Genomic DNA, 19,548 nt, shown 5'->3' with positions numbered 1-19,548 from the left:
CTAATAGTTAAAAACAGCTTTTTCTGGGACATAGAATTGCTGTGAACTTTACATAAACATCTTGTGAATATAAAAAGCCTTTCAGGATTGTCACATGAATGGGTTCTCTTAAAGAGGAGTTATAGGGGCACCTGGGTGGCTCAGTTGGTTAGGTGTCTGGACTCTTGTTTTCTACTCAGGTCATGATCTCAGGTTATGAGATCCAGCCCCAGGTAGGGTTCCATGATCAGTGGGGAGTCTGCTTGAGATTCTCTCCCTCTCCCTCTGTTCCTCCCCCTACTTGCACCCTGTCTCTCTCCCTCTGTTTCAAGTAAATCTTTTTTTTTTTTTTTAAAGAGGGAGTTAGAAATGATGTATCTTGAAAACAGGTCTGGCCTGGGTATCAGATGCGTGGGTTACTGGTTCCAGTTTAGATTCCGAAAAGATTAGTGACCTAGGATTAAGTTTGTTTTTGTTTCCAGAGTCTCAGTTTTCTCAATTAAAATAACGAAATTCAAGTATGTGATTTTAAAAAATCTGTTCCAGCTGTAACATTCAGTTTTGCTTGGCCTCATTCAGTTTTATGGCTTCAAATACTGCATTCTTTTTTTTTTTTTAAGATTTTATTTATTTGCATTCTTAAACATTTTTTTTTAAAAGATTTTATTTATTTGACAGAGAGAGATAGGGAGAGTAGGAATACAAGCAGGGGGTAGTGGGAGAGGGAGAAGCAGGCTTCCTGCCGAGCAGGGAGCCCCACATGGGGCTCGATCCCAGGACACTGGGATCATGACCTGAGCCGAAGGCAGACGCTTAATGACTGAGCCACCCAGGCGACCCCCGCATTCTTCAACATTCTATAAAATGCTTATGACCCCTGTGTCTCAGATAAGTTTTTTTTTTTAAGATTTTATTTATTTATTTGAGAGAGAGAGAATGAGTTAGGGAAAAAGAGCACGAATGGGAAGGAGAGGGAGAAGCAGGCTCCCCACAAACTGGGAGCCTGATGCAGGGCTCGATCCCAGGACCCCGGGATCATGACCTGAGCTGAAGGCAGACACTCAACTGACCGAGCCGCCCAGGCGCCCCTCTCAGACAAGTTCTATTTCTCCCTTGGACTCCAGACTCCTGTATCTCCTATGTGGCCATTATCCCCTGGATATCCAGCAGGCAGCTCAAACATCCCATCACTCTACCAGATCCACTGATTTTTCTCTCCATCCCCTGCCAAAGTTGCTGCTTCCATCTTTCTCCAGAATATCACCAAAACCCACAGTAGCTCTGTTCAAAGCCCCAGAGTCATCTTTATGCCTCCCTTTCCCTCACAGTTCACATCCAATTTACCAGTTAGTGTTTAGAGAGCTGCCTCTGGAATACATCCAGAATCTGACCACTTCTCAGTGTCACCATGTTTAAGTCACTAGTGGTTTCCTATTTCTCTTAGATTGAAACCCATACTTGTTACCTTTAGCCCACATAGAAGCAATGTAGAGTGGCTCTGATACTTGCTGTCCATTCTGTCAGGTATCAGCCCAAGCCTCTTTTATCCTGGGCACGGACGCTTCTGCTGCCACAGATGGGCAGGAAGGCAGAGAAGAAGAGCAGAAGCTCATCGTGGAGTCAACTCCGTTTCTTCTTTTTTTTTTAAATCAAATTTATTGAGGTGAAATTTACATACAGTAAAATGTACCAATTTAAAGTTAACAGTTCATTGAGTTTTCAACCACCACAATCACAATCTAGAACTTTTCTTTCTTAGGTATAAGAATGTAAAATAGTTGGGGCGCCTGGGTGGCTCAGTCGTTAAGCGTCTGCCTTCGGCTCAGGTCATGATCCCAGGTCCTGGGATCGAGCCCTGCATCGGGCTCCCTGCTCCGCGGGAAGCCTGCTTCTCCCTCTCCCACTCCTCTGCTTGTGTTCCTGCTCTATCTCTCTCTCTGTTAAATAAATAAATAAAATCTTTAAAAAAAAAAAGAATGTAAAATAGTACAGAAGCATGTAAACTATGACAGCCTCTTTCTTCACTGCGTTACAGCTTTGCGTCAAAACAACTCAACATTTCAGTATGTTCTACTAGGTGAGTCGTTCTCAACCTTAAGTGTACTTCAAAATCACCTAAGAAGCTTAAAAATTCCCAGTGCACAGGCAGGACTCCAGACCAAGTAAATCAATATCCATATGGAACACATGCATCCATGTATACATACATTTTTAAGATTTTATTTTTAGGTAATCTCTATACCCGACCTGGGGGTGATTTCAAGAGCTGCATGTTCTATAGACTGAGCCAACCAGATACCGCATCATGTATTTTTTTTTAAGACTATTTGAGAGAGAGAGAGTGAGTGAGAGAGCATGAGAGCGGGGAGGGTCAGAGGAAGCGGACTGCCAGTGAGGGGGGAGCCGGAGGGGCTCCATCCCAGGACCGTGGGATCATGACCTGAGCCGAAGGCAGACGCTTAACCAACTGAGCCACCCAGGAGCCCCCCATCATGTATTTTTTTAGAGCTTCCAAGCTCAGGCAATGTTGAGAACCATTATAATCTTAGGAATATATATTTGGCTCTTCCTCTTCTCCACCAACTTAACTCCGACTCAGTCTTCACATGTCACCTCAAAGGTGACATCCTCAAGTAACCCTTTCTGAACTCCTCTCCTATGCCGCAATCTCTTTTTTGTATTACATTTGCTTGTGTTTTTAGTTATGTCTATATCCCCCACTAACTTGTAAGCTCCCCGGATGTCAAGACTTGCCCCACACATAACAATACATATAAATGAATGAATGTATAAATGAGAGTGAATGGAGATGTTGGTAGCACCACTCAGCTCAGGTTAAGGGGGACGGGATGCATATGGCGCCTCGGTGGCCCTTGCAGGAAAGACCTTTCTAGGGCCTGCAAAGCCAAGGCGCCTTTCTCCACCGCACCAAAGGGCACAAACTTTCAAGGCACTGCACGGAAAACGCCGCCGAGGTCGCGTCTTTCAGCGCGGCCGGCGCTGGGCGGCCTCCAGCCTAGAGGGGGCGCTGTGGCGAGATAGCAGCTTCCGGCCCGCTTTTTCCTTCCCTTTGCCACGGGCACCAGCACGTCCTGTTTTCGCTGGCTGCTTTCGGATGGCCGCCGCCGCTGTAGCAGCTGTTCCCCCGTAGTGCTGCTCCTCGTCCGGCTAGCCGAGGGCTGCGCGGCCTCCTCCTTTGTCCGGTCCTTCTGCGCGTTGTCCCAAAGGGCGCCGCTTTTCCCTCGGCGGGCAGCATGGGCCGGGAGTCACGGTGAGGCGGCGCGCTTAGCGGGCGAGCGGGCGGGCGGCTTCCTCGGGCTGGGGGAAAGAGGCGGGAGTTGAGGTGGCAGCGGGACCAGGCCTGAACCGGTGCGGCCCCACGTGCGGCCGGCGCTGCCCGCGGCCACCGGAGAGGCAGGGAGACATCGGCCGAGGAAGTGACTGTACTTGGGCCGGTGACGCTCACAGGGTTCCCTGCACTGCCGTCGCCCGTTGCAGTCCCTGGAACGGGACCACTCCTCCAGGGGGTCAGTGATTGGGCACCACATCCCGCCTTTTCCACGAAGCCCACCGTGATCCCTCAGTAGTGATCCCAGTTGAATTTCTTACCAGTTCGGGTTTGCCACGTTTCCTTGGCGCCCCTTGCTGTCTATTTTAGTTCTTTGTGCGTGTGTGGTATTTTCCCAAGTCAGTTGAAAGGAGCTGGAGGCCAAATATTTTTACATCACCTCCAACATTGAACAATGATTAGGCTTTTAGTGGGCTACAATAAATACTTGTTGCATGGAGATTAATTTCGCAGATAGGTATATTTCTTTGTTATGTGTTTTCTGTCCTTTTAAAACTGTGGATTGGGAGGTCTTACTAGAATTCTGATATCTCTTGGGGCGCCTGGGTGGCTCAGTCGTTAAACGTATGCCTTCGGCTCAGGTCATGATCCCAGGGTCCTGGGATCGAGCCCCGCATCGGGCTCTCCGCTCAGCGGGAGGCCTGCTTCTCCCTCCCCCACTCCTGCTTGTGTTCCCTCTCTCGCTGTGTCTCTCTCTGTCAAATGAATAAATAAAATCTTAAAAATTCTGATATCTCTTCAAAACTTTAGATTGTTACGTGGTTTGGGACCTTGAGGTTTTTATCTTAAAGATGAGTATTTGCTTTATATTTAGCAGTGAATGAAAGATCTTTTTTATCTGGGTTATAAATAATAAGTAATAGTTTATTGAGATACAATGAATGTTCAGGGAAATGGATAAAACTTAAGGGTAGAGCTAGATGAAATTTAGCAAATCCATAAACTGAGTAACCATCACCTGGATAAAGATAAAGAGTAGTTGCATATTTACAGAGGATTCCTGTGCAGGTCTTTTAAATCTCCTTGAAGGCATTGCTATTCATCCGGCTACTCAGACCAGAAACTTGGAAGCAATAGTTTATTTGATTAATTTTTCTCTCAAACTGTCTAAACCCAGTAAGATTCTACACCCTGTCTCCATTTCTGCTCTCCCTGACTTAATCCAGGACCTAATCATTTAGTGCTCAGACTGCTACACTTGCCTCAAGTTGATTATCTTCCTGTGATCTTGCTCTCCTAATAGATTCCTCACACTGCAGCTAGAGTAACATTTCTGAAATAAAGATTATGTCATTCCTTTCTTTTCATCCCTGTTGGTTCTTACTGCTTCCAAGATAAAGTCAGACTCTTAAGCACAGCCTTCAGGGCCCTTCACAAGGAGGCCTCTTCCAGCTCTTTAGCCTTCTCCCCTGTCTGCATGGCTTGTGCTCTAGGTTAGTTCAGGTACTTATGAAAGGCTCAGAGATGAGATGGAGCAAGGTGTTCCAGAAATAAGAGCCCAGTTCGCCTACGTATGTAGGTGTCATGAAGGGTTGAAGAAAAGTGGTAGGAGGTAGGTTCTAAAAGGAAGTTGGGTCCAGAATGTGGGTGGATTGTAGATTTAGTTTTTTTTTTTATTATTTTTTATTTTTTAGAAGATTTTATTTATTTAACAGAGAGAGAGAGACAGCGAGAGAGGGAACGCAAGGAGGGGGAGAGGGAGAGGGAGAAGCAGGCTTCCCGCTGAGCAAGGAGCCCGACTTGGGGCTCGATCCCAGGACCCTGGGATCATGACCTGAGCCGAAGGCAGACACTTAACGACTGGGCCACCCAGTTGCCCCTGTAGATTTAGTTCTGAAGTTAAGAACTTTGAGGGGTGCCTAGGTGATTCAGGTGGTTAAGCGTCTGCCTTTGGCTCAGGTCATGATCCCAGGGTCCTGGGATCGAACCCCATATCGGGCTCCCTGCTCAGTGGAGAGCCTGCTTCTCCTTCTTCCTCTGCTGCTCCCCCTGCTTCTACTCTTTCTCTCTTTCTCTGTCAAATAAATAAAATCTTGAAGGTAAGAATTTGAGAGGCTTTGAAGATTTTGAGTAAGAAATGTGTGGGTATGTTTATATAATGCGGTCAGCACTCTGCTTTATGAAGATTACCATTGCAGCAATGAGTAAAACAGATTTCAGGGAAAAGCGAATAGAAGCGAGAAGACCAGGGGTCTTCTAAAATACCGTAACTACATAGTTCTGATGTGGAGTAGTGACAGTGGGAACTCTGAGGAGGTGATATAATGTGAAGAGAATTACAGAGGTGAAATTGGTGATACTTGGTGTTTTACTGGTTGTGTAGAATGAGAAAAATATTGAAGATAACATATTTTGAGACTACTGACTGGTAGTTGGGTTGATAAATGGTTTGGGGAGGCAAAGGTAATAAGTTTGGGTTTCTACACATCGAATTTCAGGTGCTTGAGGGATAATGAGGTGCACTCATTCCCGAGCCATGTTATCCATATTTATTGCTTTAAGTAGCCTTTGTACACTGATGACTCCCTTTGTGAACTCTAGACTCATATTTCAACTATCTACTGTACATCTCCATGTGAGTGCCTACTATCATGATCCCCCCCCCCCCAATATGTGATCCTCCCTCAGGCTTCCCATCTTAGTAAATAGCAACTTCATCTTTCTACTTGGTCCAGCCAAGTATCTCAGAGACACCCACAACTTCTCCCTTGCTGTCACACTTGGCATTGAATTAATACTTAAATCAGTCAGTTCTAGTTTCAAAATGTCTAGATTTTGACACTTCCTAGAAACTCTACTCCTGACATTCTCATCCAACCCACCACTCTCTTACTTGGATGGTTGCTGTAGCTTCCCACCTCTTTTCCCTGCTTCTGCACTTGCCTTCCTTCAGTTTGTTCTCCCCCAGCAGCCAGACTAATGCTTTAAAAATATTAGTGCGGTAACATTACTCCTCTACTTAGAATCTTCCAATAACTTCTCAACTTACTCAGAGTGAAAGAAGTCCTTAGAATGACCCATGAGACTCGGCAGAGCCCTCCCTGTTTGGCCACCCTGCTGTATTTCTGACCTCATCTCGTGGCACTTTTCTTGGTCATTCAGCCCCAGCCACGTCTGCCTTCCTTGCTGTTCCTTGGACACACCAGCCAAGCTTCCTCCTCAGCGACTTTGTACTTGCGATGCCTTTTGCCTGAAAAGTTTCTCCCCGTTGTATCTACGTGGTTCCTTTTATTTTCTTCAAACCTCTGAAATGTCTGTTTATTAGCAAGTTTTTCTCTTAACACCTGGTATAAAATAGCAAACCTCCTACCTCCCATCCTTTCTCTTTCATTTACTCTGATGTGTTTCTCTCCATAGTACCACTTGACATATTATGTTTTTATTTTTTTACTTGGCTGTCATCTCTTCCTTTACCAGAATGCAAGTTGCTTGGGGCCCAAAGGCAGGAGTTTGGTCTGTTCTTTTTACTGTCCTTGCTTCCCTTTCAGGATAGTTTTCCCCTGTCTACATGGACTATAGTTGCAGGGGTCATTACCTTCCCGTAATTTTAAGAGTTGATGAATAAAAGTCCTATCATTGTTTGTCTGCTGAGATCTTTTGGGAAAATATGATTAAAATATAATAGAAGCTACTACTTGTGTTTGCTAGACTTAATCTTGAACTTAACCTTTTAGCCACTATCGGAAGCGATCAGCATCAAGGGGGCGCTCTGGAAGTCGTTCTAGAAGTCGCTCACCCTCAGACAAAAGAAGTAAACGTGGAGATGACAGACGGTCTAGAAGCAGAGATAGAGATAGAAGGAGAGAGAGGTCTCGTAGCAGGGATAAAAGAAGATCTCGGTCAAGAGACCGGAAGCGCCTGAGGTAAGACATTAGTCTCCTAAAGACTCATGATAAATTGGGCCTTCTCAGCTAAGTCGGGCTTGTTCAAAAGTATGACTTGGACTGGAATTTAGTGGCCCTTTTGTGGGTACTCTGCTTTGACCCCAGCTCGTTTGATTAGGTCCAGAGGTGCTTTGCCTGGAGCAAAGACTCTCAGAGGTAATATGTCATCAAGGCAGTTCTGTTCTAATTCTGTCCCAAGAGAGCTGACCACTGTGTTCAGAGCAGCCACTAAAGCCAACAGGAGGAGGAAAAGCCCTGCTTGCTGTTTGACATTAAAAAAAAAAAAGGTATTTTTTTAAAGCTTTTTATTTTTAAGTAATCTCTATCCAACGTGGGGCTCAAACTTAAAACCCTGAGATCAAGAGTTACATGCTCTGCCGACTGAGCCAATCAGGAAGCCCCCCCATTTTTTAATTTCTAAAAAAGATTCTATTAATTTATTTAGTTTAAAGATTTTATTTTTAAGTAATCTCTGCACATAATGTGGGACTTGAACTTACAACCTCAAGATCAAGAGTTACGTACTCTACCAACTGAGCCAGTCAGGTGTCCCTGTTTGACACTTTAAAAAAAAAAACTTTTTTTTTTTAAAGATTTTATTTATTTATTTGACACAGAGACATAGCGAGAGAGGGAACACAAGCAGGGGGAGCAGGAGAGGGAGAAGCAGGCTTCTCGTGGAGCAGGGAGCCCGATGCGGGGCTTGATCCCAGGACCCTGGGATCATGACCTGAGCCGAAGGCAGATGCTTGATGACTAAGCCACCCAGGCGCCCTTAAAAAAAAACTGTTTTAAACAAAAGGACCTCCTAATTTTTATTTTGCTTTTACTTGCTTACATATTCCTTGGCGCCAGTCAAGCAGCTGTAACCTTTCTAGAGGTGGAGAACATTGTCTGTAAATAAAAATAATCTTCCCCACACCAAAAGATTGTTTGCTAAGTTTCTTCTTATAATAGGAAAGAAGACAAGGTTGTACAGGTGCTGTGAGCTGATCACAGAAAAAACTTTTGCAAACACTGGAAGGAGAAATTGCAAAGGTATTACATGGTACTCAGGGAAAATATTCATTTATGAAAATGTGGATAGTGCTTAGTTTCATATTATGTGGTCCCAGGAACGGTTTCATATAATTCAGTCAAGTATGTGTTAAGTGAAATTGATTTTTTTAAGATTTGGTCTTTGACTTTCAGGAGTGAAAGTAGAATTACAAGGTTTTAGAGCAAGAAGGATTTTGAGATTATCTAAGTGGAGTCTCCATATTATATAGATGAGAAAACTGTGACCCAGAGAGTTGATCTGCCCTATGTGTCATGTCGCTATCAGCTCTAGAATAGAAATTGTCTCCTAGTCTTCACATGTGATCTTTCCATAGCCCCATTGTACCCATCCTTATACTTAGGTTTTGGCTGACTTTGAAATTTAGATTTTCTCCTGTAGACCGTAGATTTCAAAAAGACAGATTTATTTCACAGATTTGCTATGTTTTTCAACAAATAATCATTTTGGAATTAGTATCCTCATTTTTTTCATTAATCACTTCTAAGAATTGGCTTTACTTGTTCCCTTTTTACCTGATTTGATGGTTAATTGAAATCTCAGCCTTTAATAATGGTAAAGAAGCTTCTTTCAACATGGGACAGAACCATTATCTGAAAGAAACTCTACTTGGTCATAGAATGAGTGAAAAGTGTCCTCCTTTCAGGCGTTCCAGAAGTAGAGAGAGAGACAGAAGTCGAGAGCGAAGAAGATCTCGAAGTCGAGACAGGAGACGCTCAAGGAGTAGAAGCCGAGGCCGGCGATCCAGATCCTCTAGTCCTGGCAATAAAAGCAAGAAAGCTGAGAATAGGTAATGTTATTGTTGGACTATATCTCTCATGCAGTTTGGGAACTGACTCTTCCCTATTCCTTCCTTTTTTTTAAAAACATCTTTTATAAATAATTACTAACTTTGGCTCCTACCATCAACTGTTGGTTGAGTTTTAATAGATTATAAAGCCTGTAATTCAATTGGAAAATACTAGATTCAGTTACTTTTAACATTCGTAATACATTGTTCTCTTATTTATTTAATACCTACTGTTAATGGTCAGGAATATATTGTATAAACATCTTTTTAGGAACTCTGTTTTTCCTTTGAAATGATGTTCTTAGCATTTCTGACAACTTTTTAACTCATGATAATGCATTGCTGAATTGCTCTTCAGGATAGATATGAATTTTGCTTGTGTTAAGTTAAATGTACATGTTTCCTTAGAATGCCAGTACCATTCAATTTCAAGATATTATTTATATCTATTAGACAGAGCATGTTTATGCTTTATATTTCTCTTTTCAATGGTTTGTTTTTTGCCTGTTTCTAAAGTGGTGACAGAGGATAGTTGATATATGAATTTGTATCTGTTTTCTGTATATTCTTCATATTAATCATGAGTGTTTTTATCATGTCATTAATTTTATTTTATAAAGTTTACTTTTATCAATGTCAGTATAATAATGCCTATTGGGATTATTATTATTTTTAAAGATTTTATTTATTTATTTGACAGAGAGACACAGCGAGAGAGGGAACAGAAGCAGGGGGAGTGGGAGAGGGAGAAGCAGGCTTCCTGCGGAGCAGGGAGCCCGATGCGGGGCTCGATCCCAGGACTCTGGGATCATGACCTGAGCCGAAGGCAGACGCTCAACGACTGAGCCACCCAGGCGCCCCGCTTAATTATTATTATTTTTTTAAATTTATTTATTTGAGGGAGGGAGTGCGCGCAAGTCACGCGAGCAGGGGGAGGGGCAGAGGGAGAGACAATCTCCAGTAGACTCCCTGCTGAGTGCGGAGCCCAACAAACCTGAGATTGTGACCTGAGCTGAAATCAGGAGTCGCTTGCTCAACCGACTGAGCCATCCAGCCACCCCAGCATAGCTTCACTTTTATTGAATAATCCCAAATACTTTCTAAAGGGGGTATACTAATTGTATTCCAGTGAGCAGTATAATTCTGTTGCTCCATACCTTTCCCAGTATTTGGTATTGTCAGTCCCATTAATTTTTTTAATTGGTTAGACATAGTATTATTGTGGTTTTAATTTGTATTTTTTTGATGACCAGTGAGGTTGAACATCTCTTCATATGTTTATTGGTCATTTGTATTTCTTCTTTTCTGAAGTATGTTAAAATCTTTTGCTTATTTTCCTGTTGAGTTGTTTCTTTAAAAATTGACTTGGAGGGGCGCCTGGGTGGCTCAGTCGGTTAAGCGTCTGCCTTCAGCTCAGGTCATGATCTGTGTCCTGGCATCGAGTCCCGCATCGGGCTCCCTGCTCGGCAAGGAGCCTGCTTCTCCCTCTCCCTCTGCTGCTCCCCCTGCTTGTGCTTGCTCTTTTCGCTGTCAAATAAATAAATAAAATCTTCCAAAAAAAAAATTAAAATTAAAAAAAAAAAATTGACTTGAAGGAGGTTTTTGTTGTTGTTTTTAAATACCCTGGATGGTTGTTGATTGTCATTTATATGAATAGCACATATATTCTTTTACTCTGTGGTTTGTCTTTTTGCTCTGTAATGATGCTTTTGATGAACAGAGACTTAAAGAAGAAACATCAATTCATGTTATGTATTGAGAAGAACCTAGATATTAAAACCTGAGAAGGGCAGTATGAGAAAAGACAATTATAGGCTATATTTAACCTAAACATAAAGGTTATTACACCGAATCAAAAAATATATAAAGAAAATAATTATGAACTATTTGGATTTATTCCAGGAATGGAAGGTTGGTTTAACATTAGAAAATCAGTCAGTCCAGGGGCTCCTGGGTGGCTCAGTCCATTAAGTGTCTGCCTTCGGCTCAAGTCATGATCCTGGGGTCCTGGGATTTGAACCCTGTGGTGGGCTCCCTGCTCAGCGGAGTATCTGCTTCTCTCTCCCTCTGCCCCTCCCCCTGTTTGTGCTCTCTCTCAAATGAATAAATAAAATCTTCTTCAAAAAAGAGAGTGAAAATCAATCAGTGTAATTATTTATATTAATAAGATTCAAGGAGAAAAGTCATGCTTGTCTAAGTAGATTTAGGAAAAGCATTTTATTAATTTCAAAACATATTCATGTTTGGGGCACCTGGGTGGCTCAGTCATTGAGCGTCAGCCTTCGGCTCAGGTCATGATCCCAGGGTCCTGGGATCGAGCCCCGCATCGGGCTCCCTGCTCGGCGGGAAGCCTGCTTCTCCCTCTCCCACTCTCCCTGCTTGTGTTCCCTCTCTCGCTGTGTCTCTCTCTGTCAAATAAATAAATAAAATCTTTAAAAAAAACCAAAAAAACAAACCATATTCATGTTTAAAAGTTCTTAGCATACGTGAAAAGTATTTTACAAACTGATTATAAAATCAGAAATGCAAGGGTGTAAACAATCTTGAAGAACAAGATAGGAGGGCTTGCTCTGCCAGATATTAAAATTTGTCATAAAGTTGTCAAATTAAATGTGATTTTTGTGTAGAGATAGACAAATAGATCATTGGAACCACGTAAAGAGCCCAGAAACAGATCCCCACATATATGGTCATTTAATAAATGACAGTGGTGACAGTGTAATTAGTGGGAAAAAGTTCTTTAAGTAAGTAGTACTTGGGGTGCGGGGGGAGTGCCTGGGTGGCTCAGTTGGTTAAGCATTAGACTCTTGATATCAACTTAGGTCTTGATCTTAGGGTTGTGAGTTCAAGCTCAGTGTGGAGCCTACTTTAAAAAAAAAAAAGTGCTACTAGGGACATTTGCTACAATATAATGAAATAGGACCACCTACCTCATTCTGTACATAAAAGCAGATTAAAGACCAAATTCGATGGCATAATTGTAAACTTTTAAAAAAAGTTTATACTAGAGAATATCTTCTTTACCTCTGGATATCTTCATCAAATCTGGAAGGTTTAAAAAGCACCAATTTTTTTAAAAGGGGGGAAGAAGACTGAATTGATTGCATTTAAATTAAGAAATTTCTTTCTTTTTTTTTAAAGATTTTATTTACTTATTTTAGAGAGAGCGCATCAGCAAGGGGGAGGGGCAGAGGGAGAGGAAGAAGCAGACTCCTCACTGAGCAGGGAGCCTGACACAGGATTCAGTCCCAGGACCCTGAGATCATGGCCTGAGCAGAAGGCAGATGCTTAACCAACTGAGCCACCCAGGTGCCCCAAGAAATTCTTTTTTACTTACAAGATACCAAACATGGGGGTGAAATGCAAGGCCTTTTGGGGTTTTAAACATTATTAATTAAGATTTTAGGGCGCCTGCGTGGCTCAGTTGGTTAAGTGACTGCCTTCGGCTCAGGTCATGATCCTGGAGTCCCTGGATCAAGTCCCGCATTGGGATCCCTGCTCGGCAGGGAGTCTGCTTCGCCCTCTGACCCTCCCCCCTCTCATGTGCTCTCTCTCTCATTCTCTCTCTCTCAAATAAATAAATAAAAAAATCTTTAAAAAAAAATTAATATTTTATTTATTTGATGGGGAGAGAGAGTATATAAGGAGAGTGAGAGGGAGAAGCAGACGTCCTGCTGAGCAAGGAGCCTGATGCGGGACTCGATCCCCGGACCCTGAGATCATGACCCGAGCCAAAGGCAAATGCTTAACCAACTGAGCAACCCAGGCACTCTAAACTTTATTAATTTTTAAATGAATTAAAAATTATCTTGGAGAATGTTACTGTTTTGGTAAATTTCGCTGTGTGTTAAATTTTACCTCTTCTATTTAAATTTTGTCATTTTTATATGATAGGTCTACTTTTTCTTGGCCAAATTGCCAAATATTTAATAATATTTGTAACTAATGTTATAGGATTTAATTTTCATTATATTTTCAAGGTGTTTATTAGTATAAAAGTGAAGTTGACTTTTGGAAGTTTCTTACCTAAAAAGTAAAATGCAAGTCTTTAAATGTATTTTATTTTATTTATTTATTTTGTTTTTGAGAGAGAGTGAGTGCGTGCACATGTAAGTGGGGTGCAGGGAGGGGCAGCGGGAGAGAAGCTTAAGCAGACTCCACGCTCAGCACAGAGCTGGACGTGGGGCTCGATCCCCATGATTCTGAGATCACAACCTGAGCTGAAATCAATAGTTGGACACTTAACTGACTGAGTCACTCAGGCGCCCCCTTTAAATGTATTTTAAATGTGAATGTTTCCAAGCATAAATAGATGATGTTTCTTTCTCTCTTTTTTGGTAGGTCTAGGTCCAAAGAAAAAACAGATAGTGGGGAAAGTTCTAAAGAGAAGAAAAAAGACAAAGATGACAAGGAGGATGAAAAAGAAAAAGATGCTGGCGTATGTTTACTAACTAAATAATTGTATAATATCAGATTTTTGTGTCTGTGATCACAAACTGTCAGGGTTTTTTATTGCTATATAGTTTATTTTGTTTTTTTTTAAGTAGGATCCACATCCAACCTGGGGCTTGAGCTCACGACCCTGAGATCAAGAGCCCCATGCTCTACCGACTGAGCCAGCTAGGTGCCCCTAAATATTTTTATTTTATTTATTTATTTTTAAAGATTTTATTTATTTATTTGAGAAAGAGTGAGAGAGCACAAGCAGGGGGAGCAGCAGAGAGAGAGGGAGAGGGAGAAGCAGACTCCCTGCTGAACAAAGATCCTGACATGGGCTTGATCCCAGAACCCCGGGATTATGACCTGAGCTGAAGGCAGATGCTTAACCGATTGAGCCACCCAGGCATCCCTATTTTTATTTTGAGATAAATGATAGTATGTAAAATAAAAAAGTGAAAGCTGTCCCTATTAGAAGATTTTTTTCCTCAAAAGTATTGCATATCTATATATGTTACTGTTTTTACTTAAAATATGATCATACTATATGTACTATTCTGTACCTTGCTTTTGTTCCTTATTTATTTATTTATTTTTTATTAAGTAATCTCTACTCCCATTGTGGGGCTCAAACTCAACCCCCAGATCAGGAGTTGCAGGCTCCACTGACTGAGCTTGCCAGGTGACCTGCTTTTGTTCATTTTTAAATTACGCATTATTTTATCAATATATATGGTCCGAGGAAGAATACACAGTGGTGTACCCACCATCCAACTTAAATAGAGTACCTTGTTTTCATTTGTTATATATTGGAGATCTTCTGTAACTGCATATATAGATATAGCTCATTGTTTTTAATGCCTGCATAGTGTTCTATTGAAACAAGGTAAAGAAATCACCTTTAATGGACATTTAGGTTATTTCCAGTCTCATTATGAACAGTGGTACATGAATCCTTTTACACATGTCTTTTGTAAATATAGTATAGGGTAAATTAGAATCAGTGAAATGGTTTTGTCAGTGGGTATATGCATTTAACATTTTGATAAATAGTATCAAAGTACCCTCCAAAAGAGTTGTATACCTTTTTTTTTTTTAAGTTTATTTATTTACGTAATCTCCTCACCCAATGTGGGTCTATACCCATTTCACGACCGTAAGATTAAGAGTCGCGTGTCCTTCTGACTGAGCCAGCCAGGTGACCTAAATTTTTTTTTTTTAATTAAGTTTTTAATTTTAATTCCAGGGTAGTTAACATCCAGTGTTATATTAGTTTCAAGTCACCATTAAAATTTTGTGGTATTTTCTTTGACTGTTTTTTGATGTATGTATTTCCGTATCTATAATGATAGCATATGTAAATTAAAAAAAAAAAATCTTTTTTATTTGAGAGAGAGACAGAGCATGAGCTGAGGCTGGGGCAGATGGAGAGGGACAAGCAGACTCCCTGCTGAGCAGGGAGCCCAAAGCAGGGCTCGATCCCAGTGCCCCGAGATTATGACCTGAGCTGAAGTCAGACGCTTAGCATACTGACCCACCCAGGCACCCCAGCATATGTCAATTTTTTATTTCTATGATGTTTAATCATTGAGTTCCTGCTTATGCCTGTGAAAATGGTTTGCTTTCTCCTTTTCAGAGAATTATTAATCATCTTGATAAAGTCTTTGGAATGGCTGTTTCCAGGAAAATTAGACCTAAAGACTTAAAGACCATAACTCTTTAATCATGTTGATAAATAGCTTTCACTTACTCAGTAATTTGTAATAGAAAATTTCTTTTTTATGGAGGCAATCTTTGAGGAGTTTAGAGGATTTAAAGTTGAGAATAACTAATAACTGGGGAATTTTCCTTGTTAATTCATCTAGTTTCTAGTTTGAGGAAGAAAGTGGATTCATGTTAGCATCTTGCCTGAAATTAAAATGAGATTAGTTTATCATGTTTGAAGTCTCTCTGCTTTCTTAGTTGAAGATGCTTTTCATTGTGATTTCGTTTTGCTGGTATATTCGTGGGTATATTTAAAAGATGTGTCCCTGCAATTGTTTCAATTTGGGAGCTATTATAAATAAAGCTACTATAAACACTCAAAAAAAAAAGGATGTGTGATCTAAATCTGGTCTAAATTGAGGAGTTTGTAAATACAGCTGTTTTTCCTTTTCCTTTTTTATAATTTGGAGAATTTTTTTGGAATGTCGCTGGAATAAAGTTGTTAATCTTTGTTTCCCTCTGTATCTCTCATTTTCCCCAAGAACTTTGATCAGAATAAGCTGGAAGAAGAAATGAGAAAGCGAAAAGAAAGAGTAGAAAAATGGCGAGAAGAGCAACGTAAAAAGGCCATGGAAAACATAGGGGAACTGAAAAAGGAAATTGAAGAGATGAAACAAGGGAAAAAATGGAGTTTAGAAGATGATGATGGTATATTCATTTGTTAGACTAATAGTCTATATAACAATTCATGTAGCATATTCTAGAAATATGAGTAATATTTCATGCTGGGAATTTTTAGGCTATTTTTTACTGTGGAAAATATACATAACATTTTAACCTTTTTTTTTTTTTTTAAGATTTTATTAGCGAGAGAGAGAGCATGAGCGGGGGGAGGGGCAGAGGGGAGAGAGAGAAGCAGACTCCCCACTGAGCAGGGAGCCCAACACGGGGCTTGATCCCAGGGTCCCAGGATCGTGACCTGAGCCGAAGGTAGCTCAGGTGGCTCAGGAGCCCGTGGCTTAACCGACTGAGTCACCCAGGCACTCCAACCATTTTTTTTTTAATATATTTTTTAAAGATTTATTTATTTATTTATTTGAGAGAAATAGAGCTGGAGTGTGCATGGGTAGGGGGAGGAACAGAGAGAAGGAGAGAGAATCTGACGCAGACTTAGCATGAAGCCAGACTCAGAGCTCGATCCCACAACTGCAAGATCATGATCTGAGCCAAAATCAAGAGTCAGTCGCTTAACTGATGGAGGCACCCAGGTGCCCCAATATTTTTTTTTTTTTTTTTAAGATTTTATTTATTTATTTGACAGAGAGAGAGAGACAGCAAGTGAGGGAACACAAGCAGAGGGAGTGGAAGAGGGAGAAGCAGGCTTCCCGTGGAGCAGGGAGCCCGATGTGGGGCTCGATCCCAGGGTCCTGGGATCACAGCCCGAGCCGAAGGCAGATGCTTTAACGACTGAGCCACCCAGGTGCCCCCCCAATATTTTTTTTAAAGATCTATCCATTTGAATGAGAGAGAGAGAGTGAGAGCGAGTGATCAGGGGGAGTGGCAGAGGGAGAGAGAAACCTCAAGTAGACTCCCCGCCGAGTGAGGAGCCTGACACAGGGCTGGATCCCAGGACCCTGAGATCATGACCTGAGCTGAAATCAAGAGTCAGACGCTCAACCGACCTAGCCACCCAGGAGCCCACATTTTAACCATTTTTAAGTGTACAGTTCTTTGGCATTACATACATTCATGGTGTTGTTCATCATCTGTCACCACTATCCATTTCTAGAATTTTTTCATCATTCCACACACGAACTGTACACAATATAGATTTCTTTTTTTTTTTTTTTTTAATATTTATTTGTCAGAGAGAGGAGAGCATGTGCGCACAAGCAGGGGAAGCCGCAGGCAGAGGGAGAAGCAGGTTCCCCACTGAGCAAGGAGCCCAATGTGGGACTCGATCCCAGGACCCTGGGATCATGACCTGAGCCAAAGGCAGCCACTTAACCGACTGAGCCACCAGGCATCCCCAGATTTCTTTTTTTTCTCTCTTTTCTTTGTCTTTGTCTTTTTTTTTTTTTAAGATTTTTAAAAACTTAAGTAATTGCTATACCCAATGTAAGGCTTGAACCCACAACCCTGAGATCAAGAGTTGCATGGTCCACTGACTGATCCAACTAGGTGCCCCCTGTACCCAATAAAGATTACTCCACATCCTGCCCTACTCTTCACCCCCTTATCCCTGGTAATTCTGTCAGTTTGCCTATTCCAGGTACCTTATATAAGTGCAATCATATAGTCTTTGTCCTTTTGCATCTGGGCTTATTTCACTCAGTATAATGTCCTCAGGGTTCTTCCATGTTGTGGCATGTATGACAATTTCATTCCTTTTTTGTGGCTGAGTCCATTTTGTGGTTACCTATTTCTCTGTGGGCTATGTGGATTGTTTCACCCTTTGGCTGTTGTGAAAAATGCTGCTATGAATAATGTGCAAATATCTCTTTGAATACCTGCTTTTGGTTCTTTTGAATATATACCTAGAAGTGGAATTGCTGGATTCGTATTGAGATATTAAATGTCTTGTAAATATTTATGTTAATACGTAAATTGTAGGGTACTGTTCAATAAGGATTACTGATTTTACCTTAGACTGGATAGTTGGGTTCTTATGGGCGTAGTCAGTAAATAGCTCTTTAATTATTAAACTACAAATAATGTTAGTAATGAAGGTAAATTAAAAGCATGTTTTCAGGTCCCTCCTGATTTTTCATAACTTAGAAATATTTCCCTGCCATATGTGATTTTGACTTGAGGTTATAGTGAAGTAGATGAGTGTGAAATTTTATAGGAAACTGGAATTTTTTTCCATTTTTCTGTGAAAATTCGGTGAATTTTTCGGTTTTTGTGAAAGTTTCACAGAGTAGTTTAAATAGCTGAAGGGATCGTATCTTTAAGGGGAAATGATGTCTTAGTTATATGAAAAAAAGTTAGATTGTCTTGAATTTAAAATACGAGTTTTTCCTCCGATTTAAAAAAAAAGGTAATTGTTCTGGGACATCTGGGTGGCTCAGTTGGTTAAGTGTCTGCCTTCAACTCAGGTCATGATCCAGGGTCCTGGGATGGAGCCCCAAATTGGGCTCCCTGCTCAGAGCCTGCGTCTCCTTCTCCCTGCTGCTCCCCTTGCTCATGCTCTTTCTCTCTGTCAAATAAATAAATAAGATCTTTAAAAAAATAAAAAATAAATAAAAAGTAATTGAAAGAAAAGAAACCTATCATTTAGGAGTTTTTTAGTCCTAGCTCTTTTCAATTTACCTTATAATTTATCATTATTACTATTTAAAACTGATAACATGCTTGATTAAGAAACTCATAAGTGTGAGTATTTGCACTGGGTTGATTGGAAGGGAGGGCATTTGGGCAGGGAGAGAACGGGTAGTGGTGGGCTGCGATCTGATTATGAAGTATTTCCTTTGGAAACGTGTGTACAGAAAAGTGTTTCTGCTATTTTAGATGATGAAGATGATCCTGCAGAGGCTGAAAAGGAAGGAAATGAAATGGAGGGTGAGGAGTTAGATCCATTAGATGCTTACATGGAAGAAGTAAAAGAGGAAGTAAAGAAGTTTAATATGAGAAGTGTGAAAGGTGGTGGGGGAAATGAAAAGGTATGCCATTTTCTCTTATTTTTAAGGGTTTATCCAGTATTCCTAATTGGGTAACTTAAATTACTGTCGCATTGACCTACTGCTGACTTGCCTGACTTTAGAAAGTTATTTCCTCCCCCATCTCAGAAATGCTAGTACTTTTTCTCAGTACTGTAGTTGCTTGGGAGTTTTAGCTGTAAGCCTTTGAGAAATCACTCTTATCACCACCATCTTTGTTTGATATCTTTGCTTATTGTTGACTTCTCAATAGGTTGTCTCCAGACTTCTTCCCCACTTTTATCTTTCATGCTTTAGCCCCTTTCCCATAGTGTATGTTTCTTTTTTTTAATAATACTTGTTAGCTTTTGACAGAATATATAGTTTAGCTTTTTATTGTCTTTATTGTTTTTCCCTTCTTGTAAAATAAAAGCTCCCTAAGAGCCGTGACCTTTATTTGCTTTGTTTATTGATTTATTATAAGTTCCCTGAACAGTGTCTGGCTTGTCCAGTGAGTGAAAAGTACCATTTAGTAGTATTTTTTTTTTTTTTTTAAAGATTTTATTTATTTATTTGAGAGAGAGAGAGAGCATGAGGGGGGGAGGGTCAGAGGGAGAAGCAGACTCCCCGCCGAGCAGGGAGCCTGATGTGGGACTCAATCCCGGGACTCCAGGATCATGAACTGAGCCGAAGGCAGTCGCTTAACCAAC

The 19,548-nt window shown here is 41.1% G+C and overlaps 1 protein-coding gene across 2 annotated transcripts in view; it reads left to right on the top strand.

Annotated features, from left to right (window-relative positions):
* Positions 1-3,040: 3,040 nt before the first annotated feature.
* Positions 3,041-19,548, top strand: part of DDX46 (DEAD-box helicase 46) — a 72,076-nt gene continuing 55,568 nt past the window's right edge. For both annotated transcript variants that reach the window (XM_036084303.2, XM_078067497.1), the window contains exons 1-6: positions 3,041-3,250; positions 7,003-7,191; positions 8,916-9,059; positions 13,401-13,497; positions 15,743-15,908; positions 18,711-18,862. In XM_036084303.2, the coding sequence (XP_035940196.2) occupies positions 3,234-3,250; positions 7,003-7,191; positions 8,916-9,059; positions 13,401-13,497; positions 15,743-15,908; positions 18,711-18,862 (765 nt within the window). In that variant the 5' untranslated portion in view covers positions 3,041-3,233. The remainder of the gene's footprint in view (positions 3,251-7,002; positions 7,192-8,915; positions 9,060-13,400; positions 13,498-15,742; positions 15,909-18,710; positions 18,863-19,548) is intronic.

The sequence above is a fragment of the Halichoerus grypus genome, chromosome 2, assembly GCF_964656455.1.
Source record: "Halichoerus grypus chromosome 2, mHalGry1.hap1.1, whole genome shotgun sequence".
NCBI classification, from domain to species: domain Eukaryota; kingdom Metazoa; phylum Chordata; class Mammalia; order Carnivora; family Phocidae; genus Halichoerus; species Halichoerus grypus.
This window is presented reverse-complemented; position numbering and strand designations above follow the sequence as displayed.